The sequence below is a fragment of the Camarhynchus parvulus genome, chromosome 1A (genome assembly GCF_901933205.1).
Source record: "Camarhynchus parvulus chromosome 1A, STF_HiC, whole genome shotgun sequence".
Classification (NCBI taxonomy): Eukaryota; Metazoa; Chordata; class Aves; order Passeriformes; family Thraupidae; genus Camarhynchus; species Camarhynchus parvulus.
The window spans coordinates 55,211,621-55,226,539 of NC_044586.1; the positions used below are offsets into that span (position 1 = coordinate 55,211,621).

Here is a 14,919-nt window from a genome sequence, read left to right on the forward strand (position 1 = left end):
GCAGATAAAAACAGTTGTGAAAGAGAGGTACAAGATGCACTCAGAGACCTAAGGAGCCCCTCTGTACTTCCATGGTCTTCAGGGTACCCTGTGCTTTCCAGATGGCTCAGTCAGTAAAATGCAGCAGATATTAAATGATGTTAAATTAAAGAAATTGTAATATCATATCTATTGGCCTTGAGTAATGTCTGGGTATGAGTCATGGACTGATACAAAAACCCCCTAAATTCTGAGTGTAAACGTCTAAAGACCAAAGGGTGCATTAGGTAGGTAATATCAAAATGTTTCCTTTTTCTGGGTGCTGACTTAACTTTGGCCACCTGTTCCAGCATTTTCTGAAGCCTCAGGTTACTGCTGGAGAAACAACGTGTAGGAGATGGCTTGAGCCAACTGAGAAAGCGAGCTGAGGGAGGTCATTTGCAGAGCTTGAGCTGTTTTAAAGAGCACAGGAGCCTGGTGTCACAGCACAGCTTCCTGTTCACAAGAGCCTCTTTCAAAGACAAATGTGAAAGGATTTATCCACTAAACACAGAGCTGGCAGCAGTCCTGAAGCAAGAGTGTGGCGTTGGATTTCCGTAAGAGGAGACTGTGAAATGTCCTCTTTGCCAAACAGGTCTCTGAAAAGGACACAAAGGCAAATTGGTGATTTTTTCAGGGCTAGAATATCTGATTTTGAGCTTGAACATTTTTTGAAATTTTCATGGGATTTTTTTTTTTTTTTTTTTTTTTTTTAATTCTACATCCATCCTTAATTAGAAGATTGTTCTATATTTTTTTTTTATGGAACCAAAGTAGAAGATATGTTTTTCAACTGAGGAAGCACTTTTAAATTTTACTGTAATGAAGTTGGAATTCATGAAAGCTGGAGTCTGGCCAAACCCACCTCACCCCATGGGCTTCATGCCCACGAACAGTTTCCACCACTAAATGCACTGTTGGGGTTTGCTTCTGCATCACTGCAGAATGCCCATGTGAGTTGTCCTTTCCTACCTCCATGTCCTTGTAGCTACAAATGTGGCAGTTTGTTTTTCCTGGGAAGATGGAAAGAAAAAAATAGAGGAGTAAAAGCCAGCTTCTCTGGCTGAGGACCACTGTGGTAGAATTTGGCTGTGTTAGGACCCACCTCAGGGATCAGCAGGAGTGAGTCTTCCCATGTGGGATCTTTTTGGGGTTATTAATGCAGTACACTGACTGCAGGTGTTAAAACTGAGTGGTTTTTCAGCATTTAGGAAGCTCTCTCATGAAGATGCTCACTGGCTAAATAGAGAAATATCAGGGCTAAATATAAACAGGACTAAAGAGGTTTTTGAAAATGGAGAAAATTTTAAAATAGCTGAAATACATTTGTTTTCTGAGAACTTTGTCATTGAGTTGAGCCATGGCATAAGCCTAATTTTATAAGTGGAGAGAGAGAATGAATGTCTGGACTCAAAGGCATGGTCCAAAGAGCTGATGTACTGTCTGTTCAGTGGCCCTCAGAGCTTAGGTGGTGAAAAGAGGTGGTCTGGACACTGAAACATGAATGCTTTCTAGTAATTAAACTTCTGCAATTGTCTGAGCTCTTGGGAAGTGACTCCACAGTGTGAAGCATCCTGCAGGAATTCAGATTAGGTCTTTGCATGGAAAAATCCTGATTTACAGACATCTCCTTTTCACAGTGTGTACTACTAAATTTTAAAAATAAAATTAGTATTTTTATTTTCTCAGTGATAACATTTATCTCATTGCATGCCTACAAATGGAGGACACGGGTTTGGTATGTTTTATAGAAAGGTGATAGGATGAACCTCTACTAACGCTTGGTGAAATTTCATCCTTGTGACTCAGGGGTTTCTCAGGAAGCTGCACATTCTTGATATTGTACCAAAGTAGTCTCAGAGCTCAGGCTGAAGGCTGCATGTCCATCAGTCCTGTAATGGTCAGGCTGTGCTGAGATCAGTGGGATTACAGGGATAGGGATTCGTAGAATGAAGATTTTCGTGTTTTACCAGAGTGATTTACATTTTAAGGCTCAACATTAATGGTGATAGGTTTTGAGTATATTTTACATTTGCTCAGTATTTTATATTTTTCCATAAAACATAACTAAAACAATGAAAAATAATAGTTTTAAAGATATTAATAGGAATCTACTGGTACTATAATGAAGGAGATACATAAATTCTTTAGGTTTTGTAGAATATACAAACAGCCCTGGGAAAACTCAATGGACAATGAAACATTTTTTCCTCATGGGTAGTTTATTCAATGCTAGTTGGAAAATGCTGCTTCCATGGCACCATTGTGGTCATCAAATATCCAGTTTTCACTGTGCATCTCCTCTTCTACACCTGGAAATTCTGATTGGGTTGAAAGAAAAGGCTTTTCTACAGATGTTAAGATGTCCAGTGGTCTGGTGGGAGCATTAGTTACAATGGGATGCCTGGAAATGGTGAATTAATTCTCACAGAACTGGAAAAACTTTGTGCTGTCCATGATGCAGGTGTCCCAGGGAGTCATCCTGCCCTGCTTTGTGGTGGGCACATGCCTGCTGGGTCTTGCCATGCTCTTGTAGTAAGGCTTTGTTTGCTGCTGAATACCCTGATCTCACCAAATACAAGTCGCCCGGATTGCCTGCAAATTTGGCAGAATAGGAAGGAAAGAACCATCACCCAGAAGAGAAAGACACAGTCATCCTGCCCTTGGCCAGAAACATGTGGCTGCTTGGCAGAGCTCAGCCTGGCAACTCCTGGTGATGCCCTGCTGTGTTGTGCTAAGATCAAGCATGTATCAACAGCATTAATTTTTTCTCCGTTTATCCATTATAGTAAATTCCTTTAAAGAGAATATTTTCCTTGTGGAATTTGTTGGACAGTCTTACATTAGTCCTAGAATGCAAAATTTTGCTCCAGATCTGTGTCTTACAAAGTGTCTGGCAGAAAATCTTATCTGATTCTTAAAGAAGTGAATCATGTAGTTATGACTTCATTTCTACAGTTCAGCTGAATAGGAACCCTTAGATAGGCATTTGAGATTGCAGTATCATTTCTGAAGATCAGTGTAGTTTCTGTGTTTCACCAGTGGCTCCGAGTCACTGCCTTACCCACTTTCATCTGCCATAACTTGACCTGCCCTTCTCTGCATGGGCTTCCCCAGATGGCGTGCAGTGATAGGAGCCGAGCTCTTGCATTCTCCACATTTTGTATGGGCGGCTGCTTTTGTCTTTGGAAAAGTTTTGGGGAGAAAAATACCCACCACAGGTTCAGTACTATAGAAACAGGAAACGAGTGCTTTGTCTCTTTTGATTCTTGTCCAGCATTCTAGTTTTAACGGCAGGGATCCAAGAATAATCTCAGCTGACCATGCAGCCAAGCCCACCATGATCTCATTGCCAGTGGCCAGTGATGTGTAGGTGGTTAGTCAATCAGAAGGGGGTTGTTTTTGCATGACATTTTTAGAAGATTGTGTAGGTCACCTATCAAGAGAGAGTCCGGACAAAGTACCCAGCATTTTCCCTATAAATATTCCCACTGTCTGGTGAGTCTTTCCCAAAACTGTGAAAGTTTGGTAAGGGTGGTTTTACCTGTTTATTTTTGCTTTGTGTTCCTACTTCTTTAATCACATGATGCAAGCAATTTTATTTACATTTCTTATTTGCTTACATTTATTTCCTCAAGTTTCTGATTTGTTTATTCTCTTCTTACTCTGCTTAAGTCAGCAGACCTCAGTTAACAGAAAAGACCAGCTAAACTGGTCAGCTGAAAATCTAGTAATAAAAAGGAAAATCTATTCCCTTTGAAATCAAAAATGAAGGAAAATGTGATATTTTGTTTAATATTTTCATTCTTGAGATTTTTAATGGAATTAAGCTACTTGAAAGTCTACATTTTTCAGAATGTGGGAGATTGGTATATTTTTTGTCAGATCCCAGTGGATGGAGCATGATGGTCCCCATCTCTTCTCTTGAATTTTATCTACTTCTTATTAAAAATGCTTAAACATCAAGCTTGAGAGAGGAAAGGAGAAAAGATAGACTTATAAAGTCTCTGAAACCTTTACTTTTGGATATGTGTGCTACAAGTGAGAGATCCATGCTCTGTCATAGCTCCCATCAAAAAAGTTTGAGAACTGAAGTAGCCTGAGAGTATTACTTTGTTTATGTGGGTCCCTCATGTTTGAGTCTGAGTCTCCAGGGTCTCCTGAACCAACTTTTCCTGTGCCTGGTGCATGTGGAACCTGACGTGTAGCCATTATTGCTTGCCCTGTCCCAGAGACATAGCCCTCTGTTTTTACCTTGTATTAATTTGCAAATGCCTTAGGATGACAGAAACCACAGAAAACCAAAAAAAAAGAAGTGCCCATATGCCTAAGAACCCTCTTATTTCCCCAAGCTGGGCCTCCATAGTGAACAAACACAGTCAGCCACCTGTTGAGCTACCACAGCTGAATTTTTCTGGTGGTTTTTCTGTTTCAGAGAGCTGGCAAGTCTGCATCACCGCATATATCAATAACTTTCAGCTGATACATAGCTGTTTTGAAAGCTTGTCTGTAAACATAACTGTTGTCTTTCTTTCATTGTTCCCTTCTTTTTTTTCCACTCAAGATAGCAAACCTGAACCCCATCCAGCAGTGTCCCTGTGATTTCACTGGGGGTCACAGCAAGGAGCAGAGCATATCTCCAGGGAAAAGCAACATGGGAATATGGAGACATTTAGAGAAATAAACTTGATTTCATTTTGCTGATGCTGTTTTGAAAGGATACCTTTGAGGTTACTAATATGCAGTATAGGTGCAAAGAGTGAGGCAGAGAAGCAATTTCCTTAGCACTGCTCCCAGTTTTGAAACCCCCAGGCCCCCACCCCAATTCATCCCACCTCACTCTTGCCATCCTCAAAACAGTTTTCATCCATTCCTGCTTTGAAACTGCAAAGAGAGATTTGAATAGAGCTCTGGCTTGCTTGGGGAAGTTCTTGCTTTAATCAGACACTGAGTAAAAATATTTGCAGGGGATGTGTAGCTGTGAGGAGAATGGAGGCTTTTATGGTGATCCATGGGTTGTCCCCCCACAGCACAGCCAGCCCCCCACACAGGGGCTGTCCCTTTTGAAGTGGGGTAAATGACGTAAAAGCATCTCTGGGTAAACACACTGTTCTTATGTCCTCTGCACAAAATGCATCATTTACTTGAGGACCATGGCCTGAGTGGAGATTTAACGCTGGAGCATCCCGTGACTGCAATTGTTTGTCCAGTGCTTCCATGGATTTTCAACTCCTGTGTAGCACTGGGTACAGCTGGAGACCCAGAAAAAGCCCTTTGGCTGTAGGGTGAGGGGACAGCAGTGCTCCCTGTGCCTGGGCTTCATACACCTCAATGCTGGCTGGGATCTCTGCCTGCCCAGCAGTGCCCCACCAAGCCACTGCTGCCACCACTGCAGCACACTGTGAGATGGGGCTGCAAGCCATGAGAGTCTGCTGGGAAACTCTTTTGGCTAACAACATTTAGCTCTGCATTTAATTAGAATGAAAATGTGAATGATATTAAACCCCTCTTCCTTTAAAGTTCAGAGAAAATTATTGCAGTAATTAGGCAATAGTTTTGATTATATATGAAACAAGATCAAGCTTTATGGGAGGTGCTGGAGGCCCCAGCAAGTCAGTCTGTGAATTTATCGGGTGTAGCGATCTGGAGCAGGGGTTTTTCAGTTGAACAGGTCAGATGAGTGCTTTAAGTGCACAGTTTTCATGGACATTTGCAGCAGTGCTTGCACAACAGACATTAGCATTAAATGGAAATCTTGTCTTTAGTGGGAGTCTGGAACCTGCATTGTGACTGGGAGCTGGCTGTGGAGAAGCAGCGGGGTGGGCTCCTTGCCTGTGCACACCACAGGGGCTGGCATGGCCTGGAGCAGGGCAGGGCTTTGGGACTGTGCACCCCACCGGGGCTGGCATGGCCTGGAGCAGGGCAGGGCTTTGGGACTGTGCACCCCACTGGGGCTGGCATGGCCTACAGCAAGGCACGCCTGAACATGGCAGAGCTCCTGTGCTGTGCACCCCACCAGGGCTGGCACGGCCTGGAACATGGCAGGGTTCCTGGGCTGTGCACCCCACTGGGAGCAGGGCAGGGTTCCTGGGCTGTGCACCCCACCAGGGGTTGGGCACAGCCCAGAGCAGGGCAGGGCTCTGGAGCTGTGCACCCCACCAGGGGTTGGCATGGCCCAGAGCAGGGCAGGGCTCTGGAGCTGTGCACCCCACCAGGGCTGGCGTGGCCCAGAGTGGGACAGGGATCATTGCCTGTGCCCCCCATTGGGGCTGGCATGGCCTGGAGCAGGGCAGGATGCACAGGTGGGGACCTGGCCCTGCTGCCGAGCACAGCTGGGCAGGGAAGTCTGGCCAGTCCTTGCTAACAAGGAAAACCAGCTGAGGTACAGGGAGGTGTGCAGAGCCCAGAAGGAAAATTGCTTTGCATTTTAGTTAGAAGGGAAATCTCTTCTTTAGTTAAATAGTCGTTAAAGAGCTGGTTGTTAGCATGCTCATGCTATCTTCCCACATATCATACTTCCCTCTCAGTGTCCCAAATCCCTTCTACCTGTGCTTAATGCTCAGGACAGGGATTTGTTTCCTTGTTCAACCTGTTGCTCCTGCATCCCTGTCAGCATCCCTTGCCTGCATCTCAGCCTCTACAGAAGCTATAGCCCATGGGCACCAGGTACCTGAAGAGCAAGAAGTGATTCTGTGGGAGGGTGTTCGAGGAAATGAGGTCTATCTTCAGCCTTGCTGCAGTGAGAAGTCAAGAGGGCTTATTCCTGCCAGCAGATCCAACTTGCTTTACCTCCTACCCTCCGGAAATGTTCCCCCAGACTAGTGTTATCAACCCAATTAACATTTCAAAATTCTCAGCTTGCAGGTGCTGGTTTCAGAACAGCAATCTTGTACAATGTTGAGCAATCCAGTTGGCATCAATTTGTACTTAACCCCTGTTCAAGCTGCAGACTCAAATATGCTCTTTTTCTTTTCAGTATTGTGTACAAAGTAAATAATCCTGAGCAGCACAGGCTACATTAAAGATAATGATGCCAAAATTGGTTTGGTTTTTTTCTCTTTTGCACATCAGGAATTCACAGTTCCTTTATGCACAATTTGTCCTCCCACAAATTGGGTATTTTTAGCTGTTTGATTTAGCTGGTACAGCTATGGCTGCTGCCAAGGGAACTGTGGGGTGAGAGCCCCAAGTGCCACTGCTCACTCTCCCCAGGTGTCCCAGATATTCATCTTCTCTGCAAAAAGAAGTACATTAAGGTTTGAAGAAGGGGTGGCTTTGCCTGGAACTGTCTGGACACACTTGTTGGGATCTGTTGCTTGCAATGACCCTGACATCCTTTCACAAGTGGGGATGTGGCAGTGCAGTGGCAAAGCACTGCCTGGCACAGCCATGACCCAGGTGCATACCCCGTGGCCTGGGTGGCCTGGGACAGACCCCTGGGGTGTCTGAGTTGCTGCAGTGGCAGCAGGAAGGTGCTGGAGGTGATGTGGTTAATGCTGGTTTAAGGAGAGCTGGTCACTGGCACAGTCACACATTGACCCTCTAACTTTATAGATTCCTACATTGGCCAATGTTTTCAAAACAGAGCATCTGCTGAAGGGTGGCTGCAGTTGCTCATCCTTCCTGGAAAATGGGAGATGTTGAGGTACAGATTCAGACATCTGATTTTAGGAAAACCCTTTTCTACCTTTACAGCTCAGGAGGTGCTGTTCATGGAGCACATTTCTAGTGTCCACATGCTTGCCCTGCTCATCCCTCATGTTTTGCTTTCTGCTCTTTTGATTTTTCAACCCTGCACCATTTCCTGGGCAGACTGTTCTTGTCTGGGGCTGCAGGGTTGGGAGTGAAGCTCTGTGTGAGTGCACTGGCAGTGACTCTGGGAATAAGGCTCTAGGCCAGATTTTGGCAGGGAGTGAAGCCCACTGAAGTCCATGGGTATCTTCCTGTTGGTGTAATGGGCTTGGGAGCAGACCTGGATTTTGACATTCTTCCAGCAGCGGTTCCAGCATGAACCTTTGGCACTGTGTGAATAATAGATAGTTATTTTTATATATTGTTTCCAAAGCCCACAACCTGTGTTGGCAGTCAGTGCTCCTAAATGCAGGGAGCTGACTGGCAGCCTGAAACAAAGGGACAATATCAATAACATAAGCTTCATGTGGCCAAGGACAGTCTCTGTATAGTTGCACCCAACTTGCCGTATTGACAGAATTGCTCATCAGCGGTGTTTCCCATTCCAAGGAAAGGGAGGCTTAGACAGAATTCATTAGTGCCTGTCTAAGAAAAAATAGGATATAACACACCAAATGTTATGTTTTTTACAGCAAGTGATGGAGTGTATTTCTCATGGATGTTACTTTTCTGTTACTGTACCATTTAAGATCACTTTTCTCTAGCAAAAGAGACCTTTGCACTTTGAGCTGTTCCAGCTACAAAACAGAGACTCTTTAGGGACACACAGAGGATATTTGCCACTGGGCATCATGCTTGTCTTTTGGAAAGCTAAGACCAGAACCATCACCTGCTTCCTTTTCCAGGGAGCCCTGAGGGTACACTAAAACTGGGGTCATACACACTATCTAACCTGAAACACTTCCTCAGTGAGGCTAACTGGGAAAACCCTGAGATGGGAGATCTTTAAATTCACAATTATGCCCATTTTCCTCTTCCTTTCTGGTCATGTCTTCCTGGTCGTTCAGCAAGGAATCTTGCTTCGGTTTTCATCTGCCATTTTCTGTGCAGTTTATTTTCTTTCAGGATATTTTCTTTGCATTGTAAGCTCCTGAACTTTCTGTAACACAGAAGATATTTTAAGGAGTTTATCAATGGGTGTTCATAGAGTTCTTATTTCTACTCATGGATGTGAAGCTTTGTAATGCCTACAGCAATGTTTTGGAAGGGACAATATTAGCACACTGATATTTTATGCATTTTAAATCTGCTCCCATGGTGTTAGAAGCACAATGCAAGGAATGGAGTCAGCCCTGCAATGGTGGCAGCCCTGCAATGGTGGCAGATTCTCTGAGGCCATCCTCAGGGCAGGACTGTGCACTCTGTCACACTTTTATTGACACATGTTGATGTTTTACTGCTGTTTGCTCAGTGGGAAGTGTGGTTTGGGTGCCATCCCTGCTCAGACAGGCAAGCATTGCCTGCAATATTCATTTCTGTGACCTGGTGCTACTGATGTGCTCCTGCCACCCAAGCAGTGGAGAGGACATTAAAAGCACAGCATCCTCATCAGAAATTCCAGGTTTAGTGCTGGGCTGGGTGTGCATTAACTCCTGTATGTAAAGACATGGCTGGAAGCAATGGGGATGCAGCTTTGGTCATTCCAAGGCCTGTTACCAAGCAGTGGCTGCTACCCATGGCCACGGCTGCTTCTTATGATTTGGGAAGAGCAACAGGTTATTTGAACTGTGGATTGCTAGTCAAGGATTTTGCATGGCTGTTGTAAAAACTGGCATCTGCTATTTCCAGATGTGTTATAAAGCAAAATTAGAATGGGTTTGGGTTGGTATATGTGTGAAAGACAGCTCTGATGCTAAAGTATAAAGTATGCAGCTTTCAAAATTGGTACTAAGACATTTGTATGTAATAAGCTAAAAATAGTGTTAATTATTTTATTTCTGCAAACTTAAGAAACAAAAGAATCTTTCTGGCCAGGTGCTACCATTGCCAAATATGCATTTCAGTTAAACTTTGCTGTGTTTACATTTCTAGATAATAAAATTCTTTGGTTTATCGACTGCGAGAAGATAGAAAGCTGAGATTAAAGTATCTGATTTGATAAGGTTTGTTGTAAAGTAAAGGTAATAATGAAACAATGCCTATTTAGTCAATTTTCTAGTTATTAATGTGTTTTAGAGAGTGTCAAGCTTTCATCAGCTTTTCTTGTCTTCCCTTTTCTTTGTAATGCATCAGGGTATGTGTTTGCTATTAGGTCTTTTCATTAATTTGATGAAGGATGAAGATGAGTAATTCTAGTTTTAAGTCTCCTATTCATCAATTACAATGACTAAAAAGACAACAGTCTGCTTTGATTTCCACCTTGTAGAGAGTGCTTTTGTGGAAATTATACATAGAATAATATTGCCAGAATAAAAATTCAGTGTGCAGGGACCATATTTGTAAAGAACACATTTCTGGTGTAGCCACCAGGCTGCTCAGAATTCTCTTTGTTCATTCACGGGTCTGTGAGACAGTAAGAGTCTTATTTTAATGTTTCCACCTTGTTTTTGATAAACTTGGCTGCAATGGCTCTTAGAAGAACCTTTTATGATTTCTTCAGGACATTTGTGTTGCTTTTGTTGTTACCCCAGTGTCTCAACATTTTATCATCTGTACCCACTACTTCACAGTGTACATATTAAGTGCTATTATCCCTATTTTATGGAAGAGAAACTTGAGGACCAAGTGACAAAAACCATTGGTACAGGGATTTAGGAGCCAAGCCAACAAAGGATTGGTTGGATCCTTTTTCTTTCTTTGGACCAAAGAAACACTGTGTTTCCCTTTCCTCAAGCTATCTGGGTGGCTGGGGCTGCTAAGATCCAGGCTGTCTGCTCAAATCACTCTTAGCAGGATGCCTGCACATCCCATCTGCCAGCATGATCTGAATGTTTAGAGCTCCTTCAGGAAGACTCCTGCACCCAGCAGGTTTGCTGAAGCCCCCAGATGATGGCTGTGAGAACTGGTGACAGCTAAGCCTGGGGAATATGTGTGCACTCATCTGTTCCAAGATCTGCTCCAAAGAGTAAAGTGCAGCCAGAATTTTCCAGTGTAGCAACTTGAAGGTTGCTTCACCCCCCTGACTGAAACCATCTTGCACCTGCCATAAACATGATAGGGATTTCTTATGGCTGGATCATGAGACCTTTGGAAGCTCAGATGGTTTGAGCCTTTTTAGCAGATTGGTAGCTGCATATAGTGGGCACCTCAAACACTGAGGCCACGAAGTATGGCCACTCCACAAAACAGTACTTCCTAATGATAATTCTCTGGCATTTCTGGCAGGAAACCTTTTAAACACTAATGGAGTATTTCAATTGTAAATCTCAAAACATATATGTTACTGGGTATTTAAGACTTAAATAATTTCCCAAAAAAGACAAAAAATATTTCACTTTCTTTATTGCAGTTGTTCCCAACCTCAAAGCCAATGTTGTCTGTTGAAAGGAGAATAGATACTAATTTGGTCTCATAAAACCACAGATTGTTTCAACTTTCCTTGAGTTTCTGAATGAATAGCTGATCAGATCCTGTGATGCTGCTCTCAGCCTAACTGAGATATGAAAGAGGCGCTTGTCCAGCCAGTTCTATGGCTGTGCCATTCTTTTGTTGCCTATAGTACACATGCTCTGCTCCTTTTTTACTCTCTTTTTATTTTAATGCTCTGCAACAGGGTTGCACAAAGCTGAGTTGGCTTTTAAAACACAACTTCATTTTGCAGCTATATGTCTGTGCCCAGTTTTCTTTTGTGCTGCCCATGGAACAAGGAGGCTGTGTGGTATCTGACACCAGGCTTTTTTCCAGTGATTTATTAACTGTGTCAGAATAGCTGTTGTGAATGCTGGGAAGCTCTTGCATATTGTGACAGTTGATATTGATTATGACAGTTTGTAGACTCTACTGCATTGTCAGACAGTGGATCTTATTTTGTCTTCTTACTATACATACCACGGGCTATAGATCATAGTGTTTTCTTAAAAAAAGGACCCATTGTCCAGCATTCTGGCTGGTATGAGGGAATTTCTGTAGCATATTGTGCAACAAATAGCAAAATAGTTCAGGCACCCTATGGGACAAACAGGCAAATGTCAATTGCTTTAGGAAAAAAAAAATGAATAGTTTGTTCGGGCCTTTCAGGGGAATGAGCTGTGCAAATGATAGACATGGTAAACTAGTCTGAGGATGTCATTTATGAAAATACTGGAAATCCTGTATTGTCTGTTGACCAGAAATCCACAGACCATACAGGAGGAGTTTGCAATGAGGATTTTGGCTACCAATAATTTGTAAAGGTTGCTTTGGGTCTTGATGGAAGCTGTTACCGCAGATTTCTAGAATGAGTCTGAGGAAGAGAAGAAAGAGATTTTTGCAAACTTGGAAGAAAATGAAAGCTGGTATGTGAGCTTCTGTGATGGGCACATAGAATCATAGAATTGTTTATTTTGGAAAGGGCCTTTAAGATCATCAAGTCCAACCATTAACCCAGCCTTGCCAAGCCCACCATTTAGCCATGTCACTAAGGGTCACATCCACACATGTTTTAAACACCTCCAGGAATGGCAACTCCACCACTTCCCTGGGCTGCCTGTTCCAATGCCTGAGCACCCTTTTGGTGGAGAAATTCTTCCTCATACTTAATCTAAGCCTCCCCTGGAGCAACCCGAGGCCATTTCCTCTTGTCTTGTCACTAGTTACCTGGGAGAAGTCAAACAGATTACTCCAGACAATGTCCCCTCCTGGTGGACTGGTTTTAGCCAGGCAGTAGTTCAAGTAGCACACAGAAGAAGAGATTTTTCTATTTGGATAAAGGCTGCTTTAGTGGGGAAAAAGTCAACAGCTGAGCTTTCATAGACAACCTGATAGGAGGAGGGAGTCAGAAGCCATTTTGTTAATTATGCTGCTGTGATTTACTATATTGCTGCTATAAAACTGGAGGAAAAATCTTCCAACAATACATTTCTTTTTAAAACAAAACCATACTTGAGATGGAGTGGTGACAGTGAGTAGGAAAGAAATAATTCTGATTTTTTCTGTTCTATTCCTGCATGACCATAATAGGTCATAGTTACACTTTGAGATAACAAACCTTAGCAAAATGACATTAGCAGTCTATGCTGTTAGACTTTTGATCTCACACTGATGGATTTAAACACAGTTCCTGATGTAATTTACATTGATGTGATTCAAAATCCATTTCTGCACATACCTTATGGTTTAATTGAAACCAGGCTTAATGGCAGGTTACTTGTGCACTATTATCTCTGGGATACTTCAGACCAAGGCTGTGACACTGAGCTGTGGCCTAAGGAAACTGGGCTCTGTTCTTGACCCCACTCTGGGGCTCATATTGGTCACTCAAATCAGTTCATCTCTCTCCTCAGATGAACTCATGCCCATTTAATGTTGTTTGTTTACACTATGACATCTTTCAGAAAGAACATTTCCTACTGGAAGCCACTCCTGATCTCATCTGGGATTTCTAGATGCTGCTCTGATGCTAACCACATTTTCTGTAATGCAATCTGTATTTTAATGAGTCCCTAATGTTAACAAGGAGACACATTTAAAGTAAGTGATTTGATTTCAGTGATGATGCAACTTCCCATTCCACACATGCATTGAAGTTAGATTAAATTTAGCACTCACTGTGTCATAATTATTTTCCATAATGTCAGAATAATCTAGAATTTGTAAATTCACAGCGCTGCTGTAAGCCTCAGGGTGTGCTGAAATTTTACAGTGGCAGTTCTCAGTCCAGTGTCAGATATTAGTGCTATATTTTTATAATTATGGGTTTTATTGCAGAACAGGCACAGCAGTATCAGAAATGCCTTAAAGGAAGGATAAAATGGAAGAGTTTTTAAATGTCTGCTTTTTGCTACAGGCATATTTTATTTAAATTTTTTTCTAATAGTCATAAAATATTTTTAAGAAGTTACATGTGAGAAATGAAGAAGTTCCGCCACTCAAATGTGAAGACTTGTTTCCTTAAATGACTTTTCCAGAGCTCTGGCCATAATTCTCTATCTGTGCAGAGTTCTGGCTCCTTAAGCATGAGACCACACCTGAAGAAGATAATTTTGGTATTGTGCTGTGAAAGGCAGCAGCTTCCCAGTACCAGTTATAGTCTAGCAGTCACTGTCATGAGAGTCACGTTCCCCTTGGTTTCCCTTGCCCATCATAGGGCCCTCAGACTGTTTCCACACTAACCCTTGCTAGTTATTTGCCTGGCATCTTCTCCAGGTGTTCTTGCCTCTTTGAGATGTCTTGGGTCCTTTGAGTTAGAATTCTTAAAGAATTTTATTTTGTTTTCCCAAGAAAAGGCAATGGTAATAACTTCAGAAGGTGGATACATTTACCTCTCTCATCCTGGTGCCCAGAACTCAGTGTCTTGCAGGTCTGTTTCATTTTCAGGAGGCTGTGGGAGCCTCCCTGTCCGTAGGTTGAAGCCTGCTCTCTGACATCGCTGTTATTTTCTCCCTTCCCTTCAGATGGTGTTCACAGTGTCACTGCAGTCTGCACCCTGCGTGTCACCATCATCACGGACGACATGCTCACCAACAGCATCACAGTGCGCCTGGAGAACATGTCCCAGGAGAGGTTCCTGTCTCCCCTCCTGTCCCTCTTTGTGGAGGGGGTGGCAACCGTGCTCTCCACCGCCAAGGACGGCATCTTTGTTTTCAACATCCAAAACGACACGGACGTCAGCTCCAACATCCTGAACGTGACCTTCTCAGCCTTGCTCCCTGGTGGCATTCGAAACAAGTTCTTCCCCTCTGAGGACCTGCAGGAGCAGATCTACCTCAACAGGACGCTGCTGACCCTGATTTCCACACAGAGGGTGCTGCCTTTCGACGACAACATCTGCTTGCGCGAGCCCTGCGAGAACTACATGAAGTGCGTCTCCGTGCTGAAGTTCGACAGCTCGGCGCCGTTCATCAGCTCCAACACGGTCCTGTTCCGCCCCATCCACCCCATCAACGGGCTGCGGTGCCGCTGCCCCCCGGGCTTCACCGGCGACTACTGCGAGACGGAAATCGACCTGTGCTACTCCAACCCCTGCGGGAGCAACGGGCTCTGCCGCAGCCGCGAGGGCGGCTACACCTGCGAGTGCTACGAGGACTACACCGGTATGTGCTTATCTTATCTGGGGCCCGTGATTTATATGCT

At 43.6% G+C, this 14,919-nt stretch overlaps 1 protein-coding gene across 1 annotated transcript in view; it reads left to right on the plus strand.

Moving 5' to 3' along the window:
- The window catches only part of CELSR1 (cadherin EGF LAG seven-pass G-type receptor 1), a 163,607-nt gene that overhangs the window by 52,495 nt on the left and 96,193 nt on the right, over positions 1-14,919 (plus strand). Inside the window, 1 exon segment of the mRNA XM_030959311.1 lies at positions 14,241-14,879. Coding sequence (XP_030815171.1) covers positions 14,241-14,879 — 639 coding nt within the window.